This window comes from Orcinus orca, chromosome 4, assembly GCF_937001465.1.
Source record: "Orcinus orca chromosome 4, mOrcOrc1.1, whole genome shotgun sequence".
Taxonomy (NCBI): Eukaryota; Metazoa; Chordata; class Mammalia; order Artiodactyla; family Delphinidae; genus Orcinus; species Orcinus orca.
The window spans coordinates 89,816,283-89,833,449 of record NC_064562.1 but is presented as its reverse complement, the minus strand read 5'-3'; the positions used below and the strand labels follow the sequence as shown (position 1 = coordinate 89,833,449).

The 17,167-nt window shown below is 36.7% G+C and overlaps 1 protein-coding gene across 4 annotated transcripts in view; it reads left to right on the top strand.

Moving 5' to 3' along the window:
- NSUN7 (NOP2/Sun RNA methyltransferase family member 7) overlaps nucleotides 1-17,167 on the top strand; it is a 63,308-nt gene that overhangs the window by 29,805 nt on the left and 16,336 nt on the right. For all 4 annotated transcript variants that reach the window (XM_049709581.1, XM_049709580.1, XM_049709582.1 and 1 more), the window contains 3 exons: nucleotides 4,367-4,510; nucleotides 10,251-10,352; nucleotides 12,112-12,229. In XM_049709581.1, coding sequence (XP_049565538.1) covers nucleotides 4,367-4,510; nucleotides 10,251-10,352; nucleotides 12,112-12,229 — 364 coding nt within the window. The remainder of the gene's footprint in view (nucleotides 1-4,366; nucleotides 4,511-10,250; nucleotides 10,353-12,111; nucleotides 12,230-17,167) is intronic.

Sequence of the window (17,167 nt, the reverse complement as noted above, 5' to 3'; positions counted from 1 at the left end):
GCAATCCCTATAAAAACCCTAGCTGGCTTTTTTGCAGAAATTGACATTCTGTCCTAAAATTCACATGGAAATCCGAGGGACCTGAAGTAGCCAAAGCAGTCTTGAAAAAGAACGAAGTTATAGGACTCACACTTCCTGATTTCAAAATTCACTACACAGCTTTAGTTATCAAGACAATGCGGGACTGGCATAAAGATAAACATGTAGATCAGTGGATAGAATTGAGAATCCAGAAGTAAAATCTTACATTTACGGTCAATTGATTTTTGACAAGTGCGCCAAGACCATTCAACAAGGGAAGAATAGTCTTTTCAACAAATGGTGCTGGGATAACTGGATATCCACGTGCAAAAGAATGAAGTTGGACCCTTACTTCAAATCATACACAAAAATTAACTCAAACTGGATCAAAGACCTAATTATAAGAGGTAAAACTATAAAACTTCTAGAAGAAAACACAGGAGTAAAACTTTGTGACTTTGAATTTGGCAGTGTGTTGTTAAACACAACAAAAGAAAAGATAAATTGAACTTCATCTAAATGAAAAACTTTTGTTCTTCAAAGGTCACTATCAAGAAAGTGAAAAGACAACCCACAGAATGGGAGAAAATATTTGCAAATCATGTATGTAATAAGGGACATGTATCTAGAATATGTAAACAATAATAAGACATATATCACAATTTAAAAATGGGTAAAGTATATTAATTCAGCTCTTCAAGAAAAAAGTTTATAAAACAATTCAGTTATCAGTAATGGGCAAGGAGATATTACTACAGATCCTAGAGACATTTAAAACATAATAAAAAGATACTGTGAGCAAACTTGAACATTTAAATGACATTGGCATATTCCTGGAACAACACAACTTACCAAAACTGACAGAAGAAGAAATAGAAAATCTGAATACTCTTGTATCTATTAAGATCTTAAAACTAGTGGATATAAATGTCTATTAAATTCATAATTGAAAATCTCCCCACTCACAAAGCAAAAAATTTAAAAACCTTTAGTCCTTTAAGGAAGAAATAATACTCTTTCAGAGAATAGAAAAAGAAGGATACTTCCCAGTTAATTTATAACCTTGATATCAAAAACTTGAAATGGATATTAAAGGAAGGAAAATTATAGGCTAGTGCCACTCATTAGCATATTTGTAAAAATAAGTGTTAGCTAGCTGAAATAAGTATTAGCAAACTGTATTTAGAAATATATAAGAATAGTACATTATAAATAAGCTGGATTCTAGGAATACAAAGTTGGTTTAACTCTTAAAAATCAATGTATGTAATCATGTTAATAGGAGAACAATTTTATGGTCATCTCAATAGATGCAGAAAAGAAATTTGATAAAATTTAACATTCATTTATTATATATATACACAGCAAATATCATACTTGATGGTATGTTTAAAGCTTTCTGGTATCAGGGATTAGATAAGCATGCCTGCATCACCACTTCTAATCAACATTGTACTGGGAATCATAGGCAGTACAGTAAGGAAAGAAAAGAAGAAATAGAAGATATAATGTTTGGAAAGGAAGAAATAAAATTGTGTTTAATTTATGGGTGACATGATTATATATGTGGAAAAAACAAAGTAATCTATAAACTATAGATTTCACGTATGCCTTTTTAAAATTAATTTTTATTGGGATATGGTTGATTTACAATGTTGTGTTAATTTCCGCTGTACAGCAAAGTGAATCAGTTACACGTATGACTTTTGCAGTGTTGCTAGATACAAGGTCAGCATACAAATTCAGTTTCTGTACACCAATAACAAAAATTTGAAAATGAAGCAGATACCTTTTACAATGAACAAAAAACCATAAAACTTTTAGGAATACATCTAGTAAAAGATGTGTAAGACCTCCTCATAAAACTTATGGAACATTATTGAAAGAAAGAAAGAAGACCTAAATAAATGGAAACAACAGACCGTGTTCATGAATTGGAATACTAAATGTCATAAAGATGAGTTTCTTCTCCAAGTTGATCTGTATTGATTCAATTCAATCCTCTTGATGCTACAGGATATTAAGGAAGAGAAGGTCTTTTTAGTAAATGGTGCTGGGAAAAAATGACCCCTGCTTCACACCATCTACACAAATCTAGAATGTATTATAGGAGAAAACTTCTTGACTGGGGCTGGTAAAGGTTTCTTAAACAGGGCACATAAAGCACTCATCATAAAAGAAAAGATTGATAAATTGGACTACAGTAAAATTTTTTAAAATTTAAGGACTTCTATGCATTAAGAGTACAAAGGCAAACTGTAGAGAGGGAATATATAAACTGATGAAGAGGTTTTTTTTGCCACAGTATACAAAGAATTCTTACAAATTAACAATAAAAAAGACAGCCCAGTTGGAAAATGTGCAAGAGACATGACCAGGCATTTCACAAAAGAGGATACACAAATACCAAAAAAACTTATGTAAAAGTACCTTAACCCCATTAGTAATCGAGGAAATGCAGTTCAAATCACAACTTACCACCACATATCCACAGAATGATTAAAATTAAAAAGATGGCAGTACCATGTGCTGGCAAGGTAAGGAGCATTAGGAATGCTCAGACACCGCTGGTTGGACTGTAAATTTGTACAGTGACTTTGGAAAACTAGCATTAATCACTAAAATTGAAAAAATACATGCCCTTATGATCCAGCACTTCCAGGTTTATTACCCCTTTGAATTTTTACCTAGTTAACCGGAGAGAATAGGAACCACTGGGTAACTAAGCAGTAGAGGAAGGGAAGTTTCTTCTTTTAGAAGCATTCCAGGTGACAAATGAAAAAGGGAAGACGGGAGTAGAATACGACTATTTTGCAACCCCTTTGCTGGTACCATAAAGGCAATTTAATGGATGAATGTGACCCCACTTGTGAAGTAGTTTTGTGCTCCCCACCCACCAAGAAAAAAAAAGAACTTGAATCTAATTAAGCTCTAAAGATCCAGCTACTAATAAACTACACTTTAGGAAAGTAATTAGCAAAATCCAGACTGTGGGAAACTCTAGTAGTACAAAAAAAACATGTTTCATTAAGAAATAAATGATAAGAAAAAATGGAGAGGGTACCTATAAACAAAAAGAAATTTAAAAGACATCAACTAATTGCAATGTATGTACCTTATCTAAATCCTGATTTAAACAAACTATAAAAAAAAATTTGACAAGTGTGAGACTATTGGAAAATTTGAGCCACGATTGTATGCCATTATTATTTGATGATAACAAATTACTTTTTAAAATGTATGGGGCTGTATTTTTAAAGGGGTTCTTATCTTTTAGAGATATATGGTGAAATATTTTATAGATTCAAAATAATATGGGGGAGTGGAAGTGGGTGTGGATATAGATGAAACAAGATTGGGAATGAATGGTTCATTGTTGAAGCACCATAATGGGTACTTGAGAATTTATTACATATTATGTCTATTTTTGACATAATATGTTTAAACTTTTACAATAAAAGGTTAAAAATAGGGGAAAAAATAAAAAGGCCCACTTGATTAAAATTTTTTTTTCAAAAGAGAGAAGAATTGATCAGACAAGAGAAGGGTTGGGTAGGGCAATTTCAAGAGCGACTCCTCAGCAGATGAGGGGAATGGGAGCCATTGCAGAAGTGAAGGGGTGGCCCTAAGATAGGATCACAGATAGTTATAACCTGAGGGAAGGCAGACACTCTTAAACTAAATTATAAGGTCCCTGAGGACCTTTAGACTGTGCCTAAATAAAAATTATAAAATGCTAAGTGAAAATATAAATGCTAATAAAAATTTTTTTTCTGGGAAAAATAGAATATAAAAGGGGTTAAAAAATGGGAAGGGAAGTAACCAATACTGAGTAGCATGGTGCCTACTGTATACTAGGCACCATGCTAAGCCTAACTGCTTTATCTCAATCTTCACTACAATTAGATGAGGTGTAGGCTTTATTATCCCATTTTACAAATAAGGAAATTGAGGCTTAGAGAGATTGTCACACAGATAGTAAATAGTGAAGTTGGGAGTCAAACTTGGGTATTTCTGCCTCTAAAAGCCATTTCCCTCCACTATACCATACTGCTTTAAATGCAATCTGAAGTTCAGAATGGAAAATTTAAATTATATTTTATGTAGAAGATATTTAAACTTCAAAATCATTCTCTCAAGTAAAGGAGAAAGAACTCTATTAAGAGAATTCACGCATTAACTTTAGGATGTTATCAGAAAATAATCCTCTTTTCTGACTGCATTAAAATGACTTTTTGTGGGGTTGAGGATTTAAAAATGAACAATGATAAATAGATATAATTACATACTGATTAAGATTTTTAATTAATATTTTTACATACATTTTCTGTGTTTTTTCTCCCAGATATTGAAATACTTCACGAGACATTTATTAACCTTGAATCAAAGGATCATAGGTTACAGAAAGTTAAAGTGATTCTGCTGCTACCTCGTTGTTCAGGACTGGGTGTTAGCAATCCAGTAGAATTTATTTTAAATGAGCATGAAGGTACTTGCTTTAACTTTTAATTTCTAAATTATTGAAATTTTAATATTTTTAAAATGAAATAATTTAAAATCATTAAGATGACATATCAGATACATCTGATTAATGAATAACTACCATATATAGAGCACTTAATATGGATAAAGTATTTTACATCCATTACCTCATTTAATCTTTATTATACCAGTTCTGTGAGATACGGGCAAGGGGAATATTCAAAATGTTCAATAGTTAGAGTGATGTAGGCAATCAGAACAGATGCTAGTATGCTGTTCTGGCATATACCAGAGCTCAGAATATAGGCATTAACATTTATCAGCATTTTATAGATAAAAAAACTGAAACTCAAAAAGATTCATTCATTTTTATATAGTCACATAACTACTTGGTAAGAGAGCTAGGATTCAGATTTAGATCTGCCTGACTCTAGAGTCTGTGCTCCAAGATGATCCCAATTAAATCATGATCAGACTATTTCAAACTCAAGACTTCTTTAACCCCCAGTATGTATGTTTTATGATACGAATATCTCAGATTAAATATTCTGAGAATATTTTATTTGCTTCTTTAATAAATTAAGAAATATTATTTAACATTAACATTTATTGAGCACTTATGTATAAGGCACTGAACTAAATCCTTTGCTTGGATTATTTCATCAAATCCTCACAAGAACTCAATGAATTGGTTACGCATTATTTCTCTTTTATAAATACGGAATCTGAGGCTCAAGAGATGTTGAAGCCACTCAGAGTCTTTTGACTGGTAAGTGTCAGAGCCTGGATTCAAACACTACTGCTCTGACTCTGGCCCTTTGAATCATGCTGTTAATCACAGTATGTTAACTGAAATTGCTTCTTACTCTAATCCCTTGTTTATCGTGAAAGGCATAGGTAAGGTTAACTAGAATATTAGACAAAGAGGACATTCCACCAACATTCAGAATATGTTGAGTGTTTTCTATTTCTAGCAAGGACAGAATCTAAAATGAAGAAAAAGTAATTGAGGGAAAGAAACTAATATTTATGGAGCGCAACTATGCCCCAGTCAATATCTAGGAAGTGTTCATGCATTATAACTTAATATTCACAATAACTTTGTGAGGATAGTGTTATTTAATTATCTCTGTTTTATAAAGGGGAAAAAAACCCCCAAGACTGAGACAAATTTAGCAAGTTGCCTGAGGTCATGTAGCTAGATTCAAAGCTGGGATTCAAATTCAAATTAGTTAGCACATTCCACTATACTACACTATAGAAAGAATTCCACTATACCAGTGGTCCCCAACCTTTTTGGCACCAGGGACTGGTTTCGTGGAAGACGGTTTTTCCACAGACCGGTGGTTGGGGTGGGGGTGGGGGTATGGTTTTGGGATGATTCAAGCACACTACATTTTTTGTGCGCTTTTTTTTTTTAATTTAAAAAATTTATTTATTTATTTTTGACTGTGTTGGGTCTTCGTTGCTGCTCACGGGCTGTCTCTAGTTGTGGCGAGCGGAGGCTACTCTTCGTTGTGGTGTGCGGGCTTCTCATTGCGGTGGCTTCTCTTGTTGTGGAGCATGGGTTCAAGGCATGCAGGCTTCAGTAGTTGTGGCACACAGACTCAGTAGTTTTGACTCGTGGGCTCTAGAGTGCAGGTTCAGTAGTTGTGACGCACGGGCTTAGTTGCTCCGCTTAGTTGCTTAGTTGCTCTTAGTTGCTTAGATCTTCCTGGACCAGGGCTCGAACCCGTGTCCCCTGCATTGCCAGGCTGATTCTTAACCACTCCGCCACCAGGGAAGTCCAGCAGGCGATTCTTAACCACTGCGCCACTAGGGAAGTCCTTATTTTACACTTTATTTCTATTATTGTTACGTTGTAATATATAATGAAATAATTATACAACTCACCATAATGCAGAATCAGTGGGAGCCCTGAGATTGTTTTCCTGCAACTAGATGTTCCCATCTGGGAGTGATGGGAGACAGTGACACCCGAAGTGTGTTGCTTATGTCCAGTCTACTCCGTAAGATGCAGCTTAATTGTCACTTGCCACTCACTGATAGGGTTTTTTTTTTTAACATCTTTATTGGAGCATAATTGCTTTACAATGGTGTGTTAGTTTCTGCTTTATAGCAAAGTGAATCAGTTATACATATGTTCCCATATCTCTTCCCTCTTGCGTCTCCCTCCCTCCCACCCTCCCTATCCCACCCCTCTAAGTGGTCACAAAGCACCGAGCTGATCTCCCTGTGCTATGCGGCTGCTTCCCACTAGCTATTTTACGTTTGGTAGTGTATATATGTCCATGCCACTCTCTCACTTTGTCACAGCTTACGCTTCCCTCTCCCCATATCCTCAAGTCCATTCTCTAGTAGGTCTGCGTCTTTATTCCTGTCTTACCTCTAGGTTCTTCGTGACCTTTTTTTTTTTTCTTAGATTCCATATATATGTGTTAGCATATGGTATTTGTTTTTCTCTTACTTTACTCTGTATGACAAACTCTAAGTCCATCCACCTCACTACAAATAACTCAATTTCGTTTCTTTTTATGGCTGAGTAATATTCCATTGTATGTATGTGCCACATCTTCTTTATCCATTCATCTGTTGATGGACACTTAGGTTGCTTTCATGTCCTGGCTGTTGTAAATAGAGCTGCAATGAACATTTTGGCACATGACTCTTTTTGAATTATGGTTTTCTCAGGGTATATGCCCAGTAGAGGGATTGCTGGGTCGTATGGTAGTTCTATTTTTAGTTTTTTAAGGAACCTCCATACTGTTCTCCATAGTGGCTGTATCAATTTACATTCCCACCAACAGTGCAAGAGGGTTCCCTTTTCTCCACACCCTCTCCAGCATTTATTGTTTGTAGATTTTTTGATGATGGCCATTCTGACCTGTGTGAGATGATATCGCATTCTGACCTGTGTGAGATGATATCGCATTCGTAGTTTTGATTTGCATTTCTCTAATGATTAATGATGTTGAGCATTCTTTCATGTGTTTGTTGACAATCTGTATAACTGATAGGGATTTGATATGAGTCTGCAAGCAATTGATTTATTATGGTCTCTGTGCAGTCAAACCTCTCTGCTAATGATAATCTGTATTTGTAGCCGCTCCCCAGCGCTAGCATCACTGCCTCAGCTCCACCTCAGATCATCAGGCATTAGATTCTCTTAAGGACCACGCAACCTAGATCCCTCGCATGTGCAGTTCACAGTAGGGTTCACATTCCTATGAGAATCTAATGCTGCCCCTGATCTGACGGGAGGTGGAGCTCAGGTGGTAATGTGAGTGACGGGGAGAGGCTGTAAATACAGATGAAGCTTCACTCTCTCGCCCACTGCTCACCTCCTGCTGTGTGGCCCAGTTCCTAACAGGCCACGGACCATTAGTGGTCCGTGGCTGGGGGTTGGGGACCCCTGCACTATACCACAAAATTTTTAACTGGGCTTATACTGAACTATGTGGAATTCTGTCTTGCTACAGAAAATTTCTTTCCAAGACTAACCAACTCAGATGGGAGTATGGTGGACTGAGAAAATTCCCATACTAACTTTGGGAAATGATCAAAGAAGAATTAGATTTTGTAAGAAGAGGGGACGAAATAGCTGCAGCTACAATAAGCATTCCAGTTAAGAGAACTAGAACTTAGAACTACTGTGAGACTCTGGCCTTATCCTGGGTCATCTTGAAGTGGGACTGCAGAACAAAATAAACCATAGGTAAAAATCATTTAGAGGCTGGGGTGTGGGTGAAGCACAAAGGTAACTACAAATGACAAAAAGAGGGAAAGTAAAAAGTTTCCTAGATATTGATAATATTTTGAAATCCTTGAAGAGGTGACCGGATAAGCCAAGAAGTGGTCTTTGGCAAACCTGGAAAAAAGGAGGGTTTTGAAGGAAACTGTACTTTGATGAGGTAATAGCCAGAGCAAATAAGGAACTGCTGACCTAGTGATTATGGTAGAAATATTAGTCATAAATTTAGTGGGGATGAATCCAAAAGACTTAGATTCGTGAGAAATCATGAATTAGTTTGAAAAACAATTTAACATTGGAAAACATTACAACCAATTTTAGAATGTTTATCATAAACATTATCATATTTGAGGAATGTATGAAGTCGATCTCTGCTAACAACTTAGAATTATTTTAAAATGGGGTGAAAAGGTAAGCTGATATGGTTTTAGAGTATAATAATGGGTAAATAGTCCTTTAAAAAGTGATGAAAGAGAAAAATGTAAAGTGTAAAACTAAATTGGGAAGAAATGGAGTTTAATTAACCTTTAGTGATATTACTGGAGTGGGGAATAGCCAAATATATGGTATAAATAGTTGGCTTTCATACTGCAGGGAGTTACTGAGAGGCAGAATAAAACAGGGGTTAGAAGGTTGGTCAGATTGCCAAGCTAGAACCTGGCTCTCAACTAGTAGCCATGTGACCTTAGACAAGTTGTTTAATGTATGCTTGAACAGTTTTTTCAATGTTAAAATGAATAATAATGCTTCAAGGGTTGTTGAATAAAATAATCTATTTAGAGTAGTATTCAATATATCTTAGTTAATATTATCAAGAAATATGTTAAAAATAGTTTCAGGGGCTTCCCTGGTGGTGCAGTGGTTGAGAGTCCACCTGCCGATGCAGGGGACACGGGTTCGTGCCCTGGTCCGGGAAAATCCCACATGCCGCGGAGCGGCTAGGCCTGTGAGCCATGGCCGCTGAGCCTGCGCGTCCAGAGCCTGTGCTCCGCAACGGGAGAGGCCACAACAGTGAGAGGCCTGCGTACCGCAAAAAAAAAAAAAAAAAAAAAAAAAAAAAAAATATATATATATATATATATAATTTCAGAAATTTAAAGAATTACTATAAGAGTTTCTTTCTTTCTTTCTTTTTATTAATTTTATTTATTTATTTTTGGCTGCATTGGGTCTTCGTTGCTGCACATGGGCCCTCTAGTTTTTTCTTCCAAAATTTCTTTCAGTAAGTTAATGTTTTTAACTGTATCCTTTTGTGTTCTTTCTTACTCAGATCTGACTATAGCCCATCAGTTTCTACCTTGGAAAATAAATCTTTTTTTCCTCTATTAGTACCCAGACTGACTGTGTTTTGTTTTTTATACCTAAATGACTTATTTTGGCTGGTTGGGTGACTATATCATAAGAACTTGGAGAAAAAAGGAAAAATAATATTAAAACTAAGCAAAATTACCTTTATCAATTCAGTTTTTAAGTCAGTATTTTATAATACTGCCTATTTATTTATTTTAAAAAATTTATTTTTATTCATTTATTTTTGGTTGGGTCTTCGTTGCTGTGTGCGGGCTTTCTCCAGTTGCAACGAGCGGGGGCTGTTCTTCATTGTGATGCATGGGCTTCTCATTGCAGTGGCTTCTCTTGTTGCGGAGCATGGGCTCTAGGCACGTAGGCTTCAGTAGTTGTGGCATGCAGGCTTCAGTAGTTGTGGCTCACGGGTTCCAGGGCACAGGCTCAGTAGTTGTGGTGCATGGGCTTAGTTGCTCCGTGGCATGTGGGATCTTCCCAGACCAGGGCTTGAACCCGTGTCCCCCGCATTAGCAGGTGGATTCTTAACCACTGCGCCACCAGGGAAGTCCCCTGCCTATTTATTTTTGATAAATATTTTCCATGAAAACTGTCATTAATAGGGAAAATGATTAAAATATTAAATAATGTGATAATAGCAATATATGAAAAACATCTAATAGTGATATATTTAAAAGCATTTATTTCCTTTTAGATACAGGTTTACTTAAAGATTTCTCTCAAGGAGGCCCGTCAGAAGATAAACTTCATGTTCTTGCTCAACAGCAATATGAACAGCTAACACATGCAATGAAATGTAAGTTTGTTATCAGTGTAATATGAAAATATGTTGTAAATCTTAGAAACATTAATACTTCATTTATCTGTTATATTCAGGCAATCATGTGTGAACCATAAGTGAATTTTTCAGAACACTCAGTTCCTTCAAATAACAAAATATTTATTTTTACCAATTTAATTCTCAAAAATATATGCTTTACTATCATTTTAAACATAGGTTAGCAAGAATAATTTACAGTTTTCTTTAATGCTGAAGTAAAATAATTACATACATCCATTGTTGTACAGTTTCATCTTCTTTATTTCTTTTCTTTGGCTTCTTACTCAATGTAATTTTTCCGTTGTCATTGTGCCTGCCCCTAACTCTTCTATAATCCCAATTTTAATCAAACTCTTACTTCTCTTAGTACTAAAAAGAGAACAGAGAGATGCAATTACAGATAAAGGCTAGATCTCTTTAAGTCTGAGTAACAAGGCTCTTTAAGTATTTATATTATTGCTTCAATCACTGCATTTAGATTTTGAGTACCATTTAGATGTTGAGTACCAATGCCCTTCCACACATAGATATGGAAATCTAGAAGTCTCTGAGAAATTATATAAACTTTAATTAATTCAGTGCATGTTTATCAAATGCCTACTCTGGGTCAGATATTAAGCTGGTTGTTAGGGATATGAGTGTGGATAAATCCTGACCTCCAAAGGCTCAAAGGTAAGTATAGGGCATAGATGATTTAATATATGAAGATATAACATATGTGAAGTAGAAATAAGGCAAAATAGAAAACACAGAGGAGTTCTGCCCCTTTAATTGATGTTATTAAAAATATTTATTTGAATATGATAGTATGTATATGATCTATGAAATGAGTTGATTGGAAGATGAGGAAGTTGATAAATAATGCATTTTTAAACTTCTTTCTCTGATTACTCTATTTAAAATTGCAGGATAATCTTTTGAAACTAACTGTCCTCTGTATCTGCTTTGATTTGCTCTATAGCATTTGTCACTTCCTAATGCTATATGTGTGTGTGTGTGTGTGTGTGTGTGTGTATTTTTACTTGGGCTGTGCCACTGCTTGGCTTGCAGGATCTTAGTTCCCCAACCAGGGATCGAACCTGGGCCTCTGGCAATGAGAGCGCTGAGTCCTAACCACTGGACCACCAGGGAGTTCCCTAATTTTCTTATTTATTTGTCTTATGTCAATGAAACATAGAAAATAAGCTCCCTGGGGCAGGGATTTTTGTGTGTGTATATTGAATGGTGAGAACACTGCCTAGCACATAGTAGGTGCTCAGTAAGTGTGAATAAGTGAGTGAGTTGCAGGTAATAAGATTACCTCATTTTACAATTGAAGAATTGGAGAGTTAAGTAATTTTCCCAGGTTCATACAGCAGTAAGTTACAGAATTGGGATTCACATCTGAGTCTGTCTGTTTCTAGAGTCCTTTTAACTAGTTACGTGATATGGCTTGTGGAAGAATATCTGGGAGTGTCAAGCTTATGGTAATCTGCAGTATTTATTTGTTTGTGTTTGTAATTAGGTTGGTCACATTTGATTAGATTTCCATACAATCCAGTTAGATTTATTTTATTTATTGGCCACAGCCTACATTCCTAATACATGCTTTAAAGGGGAGCCATGCAAGCATCTATAGAAATAATTCCTATCAAAACCATGTGGTATTAGTACAGACAGACGTTTGAAAACATAACAGATTTGTTTAGGATTGTTACTGGGGTCATTATATTAATTCCATCTTCTTTAAATGTAGTTACTAGAGCTCAAGCAGTTGTTTACTGCACATATTCAGTTTATCCAGAAGAAAATGAAGCTGTTGTTAAGAAAGCACTGGAATTTCAAGACCACGGGACTAAAGTACAATCTTATAGGTAAGAAAGGAAGGATTCTTCTAAACACCTCAACCAAATATTTTTGAAAGTGAAAAATTTTGATTTTCTGAGTTAGAAGTAGAAGACGTTTCAGTTCCTTTTTATTAGACTTTAATATGACCAAATAGCCTAACTTCTTACAACTTGAAAGTAGATTCTGTAAAGCCTTTACAATGGCTTGGCATGTGCATTCTCTTGTACACTAAAAGATTCTTGTTTTTGTTGTTATTGTTAAATAAGGCTAAAGGCATTTGGGCTTAGACTTGATTACTTTCTGGATAAATTGAGTATAAACTTTATACCCTGAGTTTTAGATACATCTGTGCTTCAGTAGAAGAAAAGTAAGAGTATAAAATAACCTTAGAAAATAGAGAGAAAATTGGATGTTTATTATCTGAAAACATGTGTTTCTTAGACCCATTTAGCCTTTGGTACCCACAAGGACTAAGATAAGAATAGCTTGAATAGCCATAGTAGCTTCTGGGTAAAATGCTATAATAAACTAGGGGCAGAGAAGAAAAACAGTAATACTCCATCCAAACTCTGGACGTCAAGATAAGGAGTATATTTAAGATTACTATATGATACCAATTAGTTCTTCAAGACTGTGACAGTTAATAAGGTATTTTAAAATGTCTCCTATTTTTTACTTATTTCTCCTGTTCTGAACTTTTACTGTAATTCTTATAGTAGCATCTTAATATGTATATGGTTTGCTCTCTCCTTTTAATTAGATATTTTTCCTTTGCCAGTTCACAGGTGGACATGTTTGTAACCACATCTGTATTTCCCTTCTTACTTTGCTTCCTTATTTAGTAATTCTTGTTGGTAGCTAACAGCCAACCTTTTTTCTGCCAGCTTCTCAACACAGCATTAACTAAATCTCCATCTAGTGGCAAAGAGAATTATTTCAGGTATATGACCAAAATCGTTAGTGTGGATGACTCTTGATTTGTCTGTCAGGGATAAGGTTCTAAGAATGTAATATGGCAAAAACAGAGGAACATCTCCACACCCTCTCTAGCATTTATTATGTGTAGACTTTTTGATGACAGTCATTCTGACCAGTGTGAGGTGATGCTTCATTGTGGTTTTGATTTGCATTTCTGTAATAATTAGCAACATTGATCATCTTTTCATGTGCCTACTGGCCATCTGTATGTCTTCTTTGGAGAAATGTCTATTAAGGTCTTCTGCCAGTTTTTCGATTGGGTTGTTTGTTTTTTTGTTGTTAAATTGTATGAGCTGTTTGTATATTTTGGAAATTAAGTCCTTGTTGGTTGCATTGTTTGCAAATATTTTCTCCCATTCCTTAGGTTGTCTTTTCATTTTTTTAATGGTTTCCCTTGCTGTGCAAAAGCTTGTAAGTTTGATTAGGTCCCATTTGTTTATTTTTGTTTTTATTTCTATTGCCTTGGGAGGCTGATTTAAGAAAATACTGCTACAGTTTATGTCAGAGAATGTTTTGCCTATGTTCTCTTCTCGGAGTTTTATGGTGTCAAATCTTATATTTAGGTCTTTAAACCATTTTGAATTTATTTTTGTGTGTGGCGTGAGAGAGTGTTGTAATTTCATTGATTTACAGGTAGCTGTCCAGCTTTCCCAATACCACATCAACAAGTCTTCAAGAGAGACTGTCTTTTCTCCATTGTATATTCTTGCCTGTTTTGTCAAAGATTAATTGATCATAGGTGTGTGGGTTTATTTCTGGGCTGCCTGTTCTGTTCCACTGAACTGTATGTCTGTTTTTGTGCCAACAGCACACTATTTTGATTACTGTAACTTTGTAGTATAGTCTGAAGTCTGGAGGGTTATGCCTCCTGCTTTGTTCTTTTCCCTCAGGATTGCTTTGATAATTCTGGGCCTTTTGTTGTTCCATATACATTTTAGGATTATTTGTTTTAGTTCTGTGAAAAATGTCATGGGTATTTTGATAAGGATTGCATTAAATCTGTAGATTGCTTTGAGTAGTATGGCCATTTTAAAAATATTAATTCTTCCAATCCAAGTGCATGGGATATCTTTTCATTTCTTTGAATCATCTTCAGTTTCTTTATCAAAGTTTTATAGTCTTCAGCATATAGGTGTTTACTGCCTTGATTGAGTTTATTCCTAGGTATTTTTTTTGACACAGTTTTAAACAGGATTTTTTTTTTACTTTCTGAAATTTCATTGTTAGAGTAAAGAAATGCAACAAATTTCTGTATATTAATATTGTATCCTACTACCTTGCTGAATTCATTTATTCTCATAGTTTTTGTGTGGAGACTTTAGGGTTCTCTATATAGAGTATCATGTCATCTCCAAATAGTGACAATTTTACCTCTTCCCTTCCAATTTGGATACCTTTCATTTCTTTTTCTTATCTGATTGTTGGGGCTAGGACTTCCAATACTATGTTGAGTAGAAGTGGTGAAACTGGGCATCCTTGTCTTGTTCCTAAATTTATTGGGAAGGCGTTCAGCTTTTCACTGTTCAGTATTATGTTGGCTGTGGGTTTGTCATAAATGGCTTTTATTATGTTGAAATATGTTCCCCCTATACCCACTTCTGTGACAGTTTTTATCAAGAATGGGTGTTGAATTTTGTCAAATGCTTTTTCTGTCTATTGAGATGATCATGTGGTTTTTGTCTTTCCTTTTGTTAACGTGGTGTATCATCACATTGACTGATTGCGTATATTGAGCTCTCCTTGCTACCCTGGAATGATTACAGCTTGATCATGGTGTATTATCCTTTTTACATATTGTTGGATTTTGTTTGCTAATATCTTGTTTTGAAGATTTTTGCATCTATATTCATCAAAGATATTGGCCTGTGGTTTTCATTTTTTGTAGTGTTTTTGTCTGGTTTTGGTATCAGGGTGATGGTGGCTTCAGAATGAATTTGGGAGTGTTCCCTCTTCAATTTTTTGGAATAGTTTGAGACGGGTAGGTGTAAGTTCTTTGAAAATACTAACAGATACAAAGGGAGAAACTGACAATAATACAATAATAGTAGACCTTAACACCCCATTGACATCAATGGACAGATCATCCAGACAAAAAATCAGTAAGGCAACAGAGGTTCTAAATGACACAGTAGATCAGTAGGACTTAATTGATATCTACAGAACACTACTTCCAAAAAAGCCAGAATACAGATTCTTTTCAAGGGCACATGGAATGTTCTCTAGGATAGACCACATACTAGGTCATAAAAAAAAACCTCAACAAATTTAAAAGGATAGAAATTATTTGAAACATCTTATCTGACCACAACAGTATGAAACCAGAAATCAACCACAGAAAGAAAAACAGAAAAAGAATGAGCGCATGGAGACTAAACAACATGCTACTAAGAAACCAATGGATCAACAATGAAATCAAAGAAGAAATGAGGAAATGCCTCAAGACAAATGAAAATGAAAACACAACCTTACAAAATCTATGGGATACCCACCCACTGGTGGTTGAAGCTGGGTCCTAGGGTTAGTGCTGGACTACTGACATCAAGAGCCAGGTCCTGGAGTCTGGTTGCAGGGCCCAGACATCCCAGAGCTGATATAACATGGCTGGGGGTGAGGCAGGGAAGGGGAGCAGATCCTGACACAGTTGGTTATAGAGTCTGGGGTGTCCTGAAGCTTGTGTTGGCCTGTTAATGGGCAGGGCCAGGGCCCAGCTGGTCCCAGGGCAGGGTCTGGCCTGGTCTGGACAGAATAGGTTTGCAGGCTGTGGGATTGTGGTTTTCTTGCATCTGGTGTCTGCCCACGTTGGGTCAGCCTGGTCCAGAGGCTAGAGGAGGCAAGGCCCAGAGGATTCTGGGGCTGGTGCTTGCTCACTGGTGGGTGGAAATGGGCCCTGGGCCCTCTATTGGGCACGGCTGTGTCCAGAGGCAGATGTGGAGGTCTTTAGGCAGTCTGTCTGCTGATGGGTGGTGCTGTATCCCACCCAATTAGTTGCTTGGCCTGATTTGTCCCAGCACTGGCACCTAAAGGCTGTTGGGTTGTGTGGGGCCAGGTCTTGGTGCTAATGAGCTAGAGGGAGGATTCCACAATGGTGTTTGCCAGTATCAGCATCCATGTGGTAGAAGGAACTCCCAAGAATGGCCGCCACCAGTGTCTGTGCACCCAGGGTGAGTGCAGCCGCCCCTCACCTCTCTGAGAGACTCTGCAAGACCAGCAGATAGGCCTGGCCCAGGCTCCTATCAAATTACTGCTTTTTCCCTGGGTTCCAGAACATGTGAGATTTTGTGTGTGCCATTTAAGAGTGAAGTCTCTATTTCTCCCAGTCCTGTGGGACTCCCGAAATTAAGTCCCACTGGCCTTCAAGGCCAAATGCCCTGGGGCCTTGTCTTCCTGGTGCCAGACCCCCAGGCTGGGGAGCCTGACGTGGCGCTCATAACTGTCACTCTTGTGGGAGAACCTCTGCGATATAATTATTCTCCAATTTGTGGGTCACCCACCTGGGGTTATGGAACTTAGCTATATTTCAAGTCTTCCCCTCCTACCTGTCTTGTGGCTCTTTCTTTATGTCTTTAGTTGTAGAAGATCTTTTCTGGTAGGTACCAGACTTTTTCATCAATGGTTGTTCTGCAAATAGTTGTGATTTTGGTGTGCTTGTGAGAAGAAGTGAGCTCAGAGTCTTCCTACTCTGCCATCTTGGCCAATCTTGGTCACTGTGGTTTTGATTTGAATTTTCCTGGGAACTAATGATGTTGAGCTTCTTTTCATGTGCTTATTAACTATTTATATATCTTCTTTGGACAATGTCTTCAGGTTCTTTGCCCATTTAAAGACTGTATTATGGGACTTCCCTCGTGGCGCACTGGTTAAGAATCCGCCTGCCAAGGCAGGGGACACGAGTTCGAGCCCTGGTCCAGGAAGATCCCACATGCCGTGGAGCAACTAAACCCGTGTGCCACAACTACTGAGCCTGTGCTCTAGAGCCCGCGAGCCAC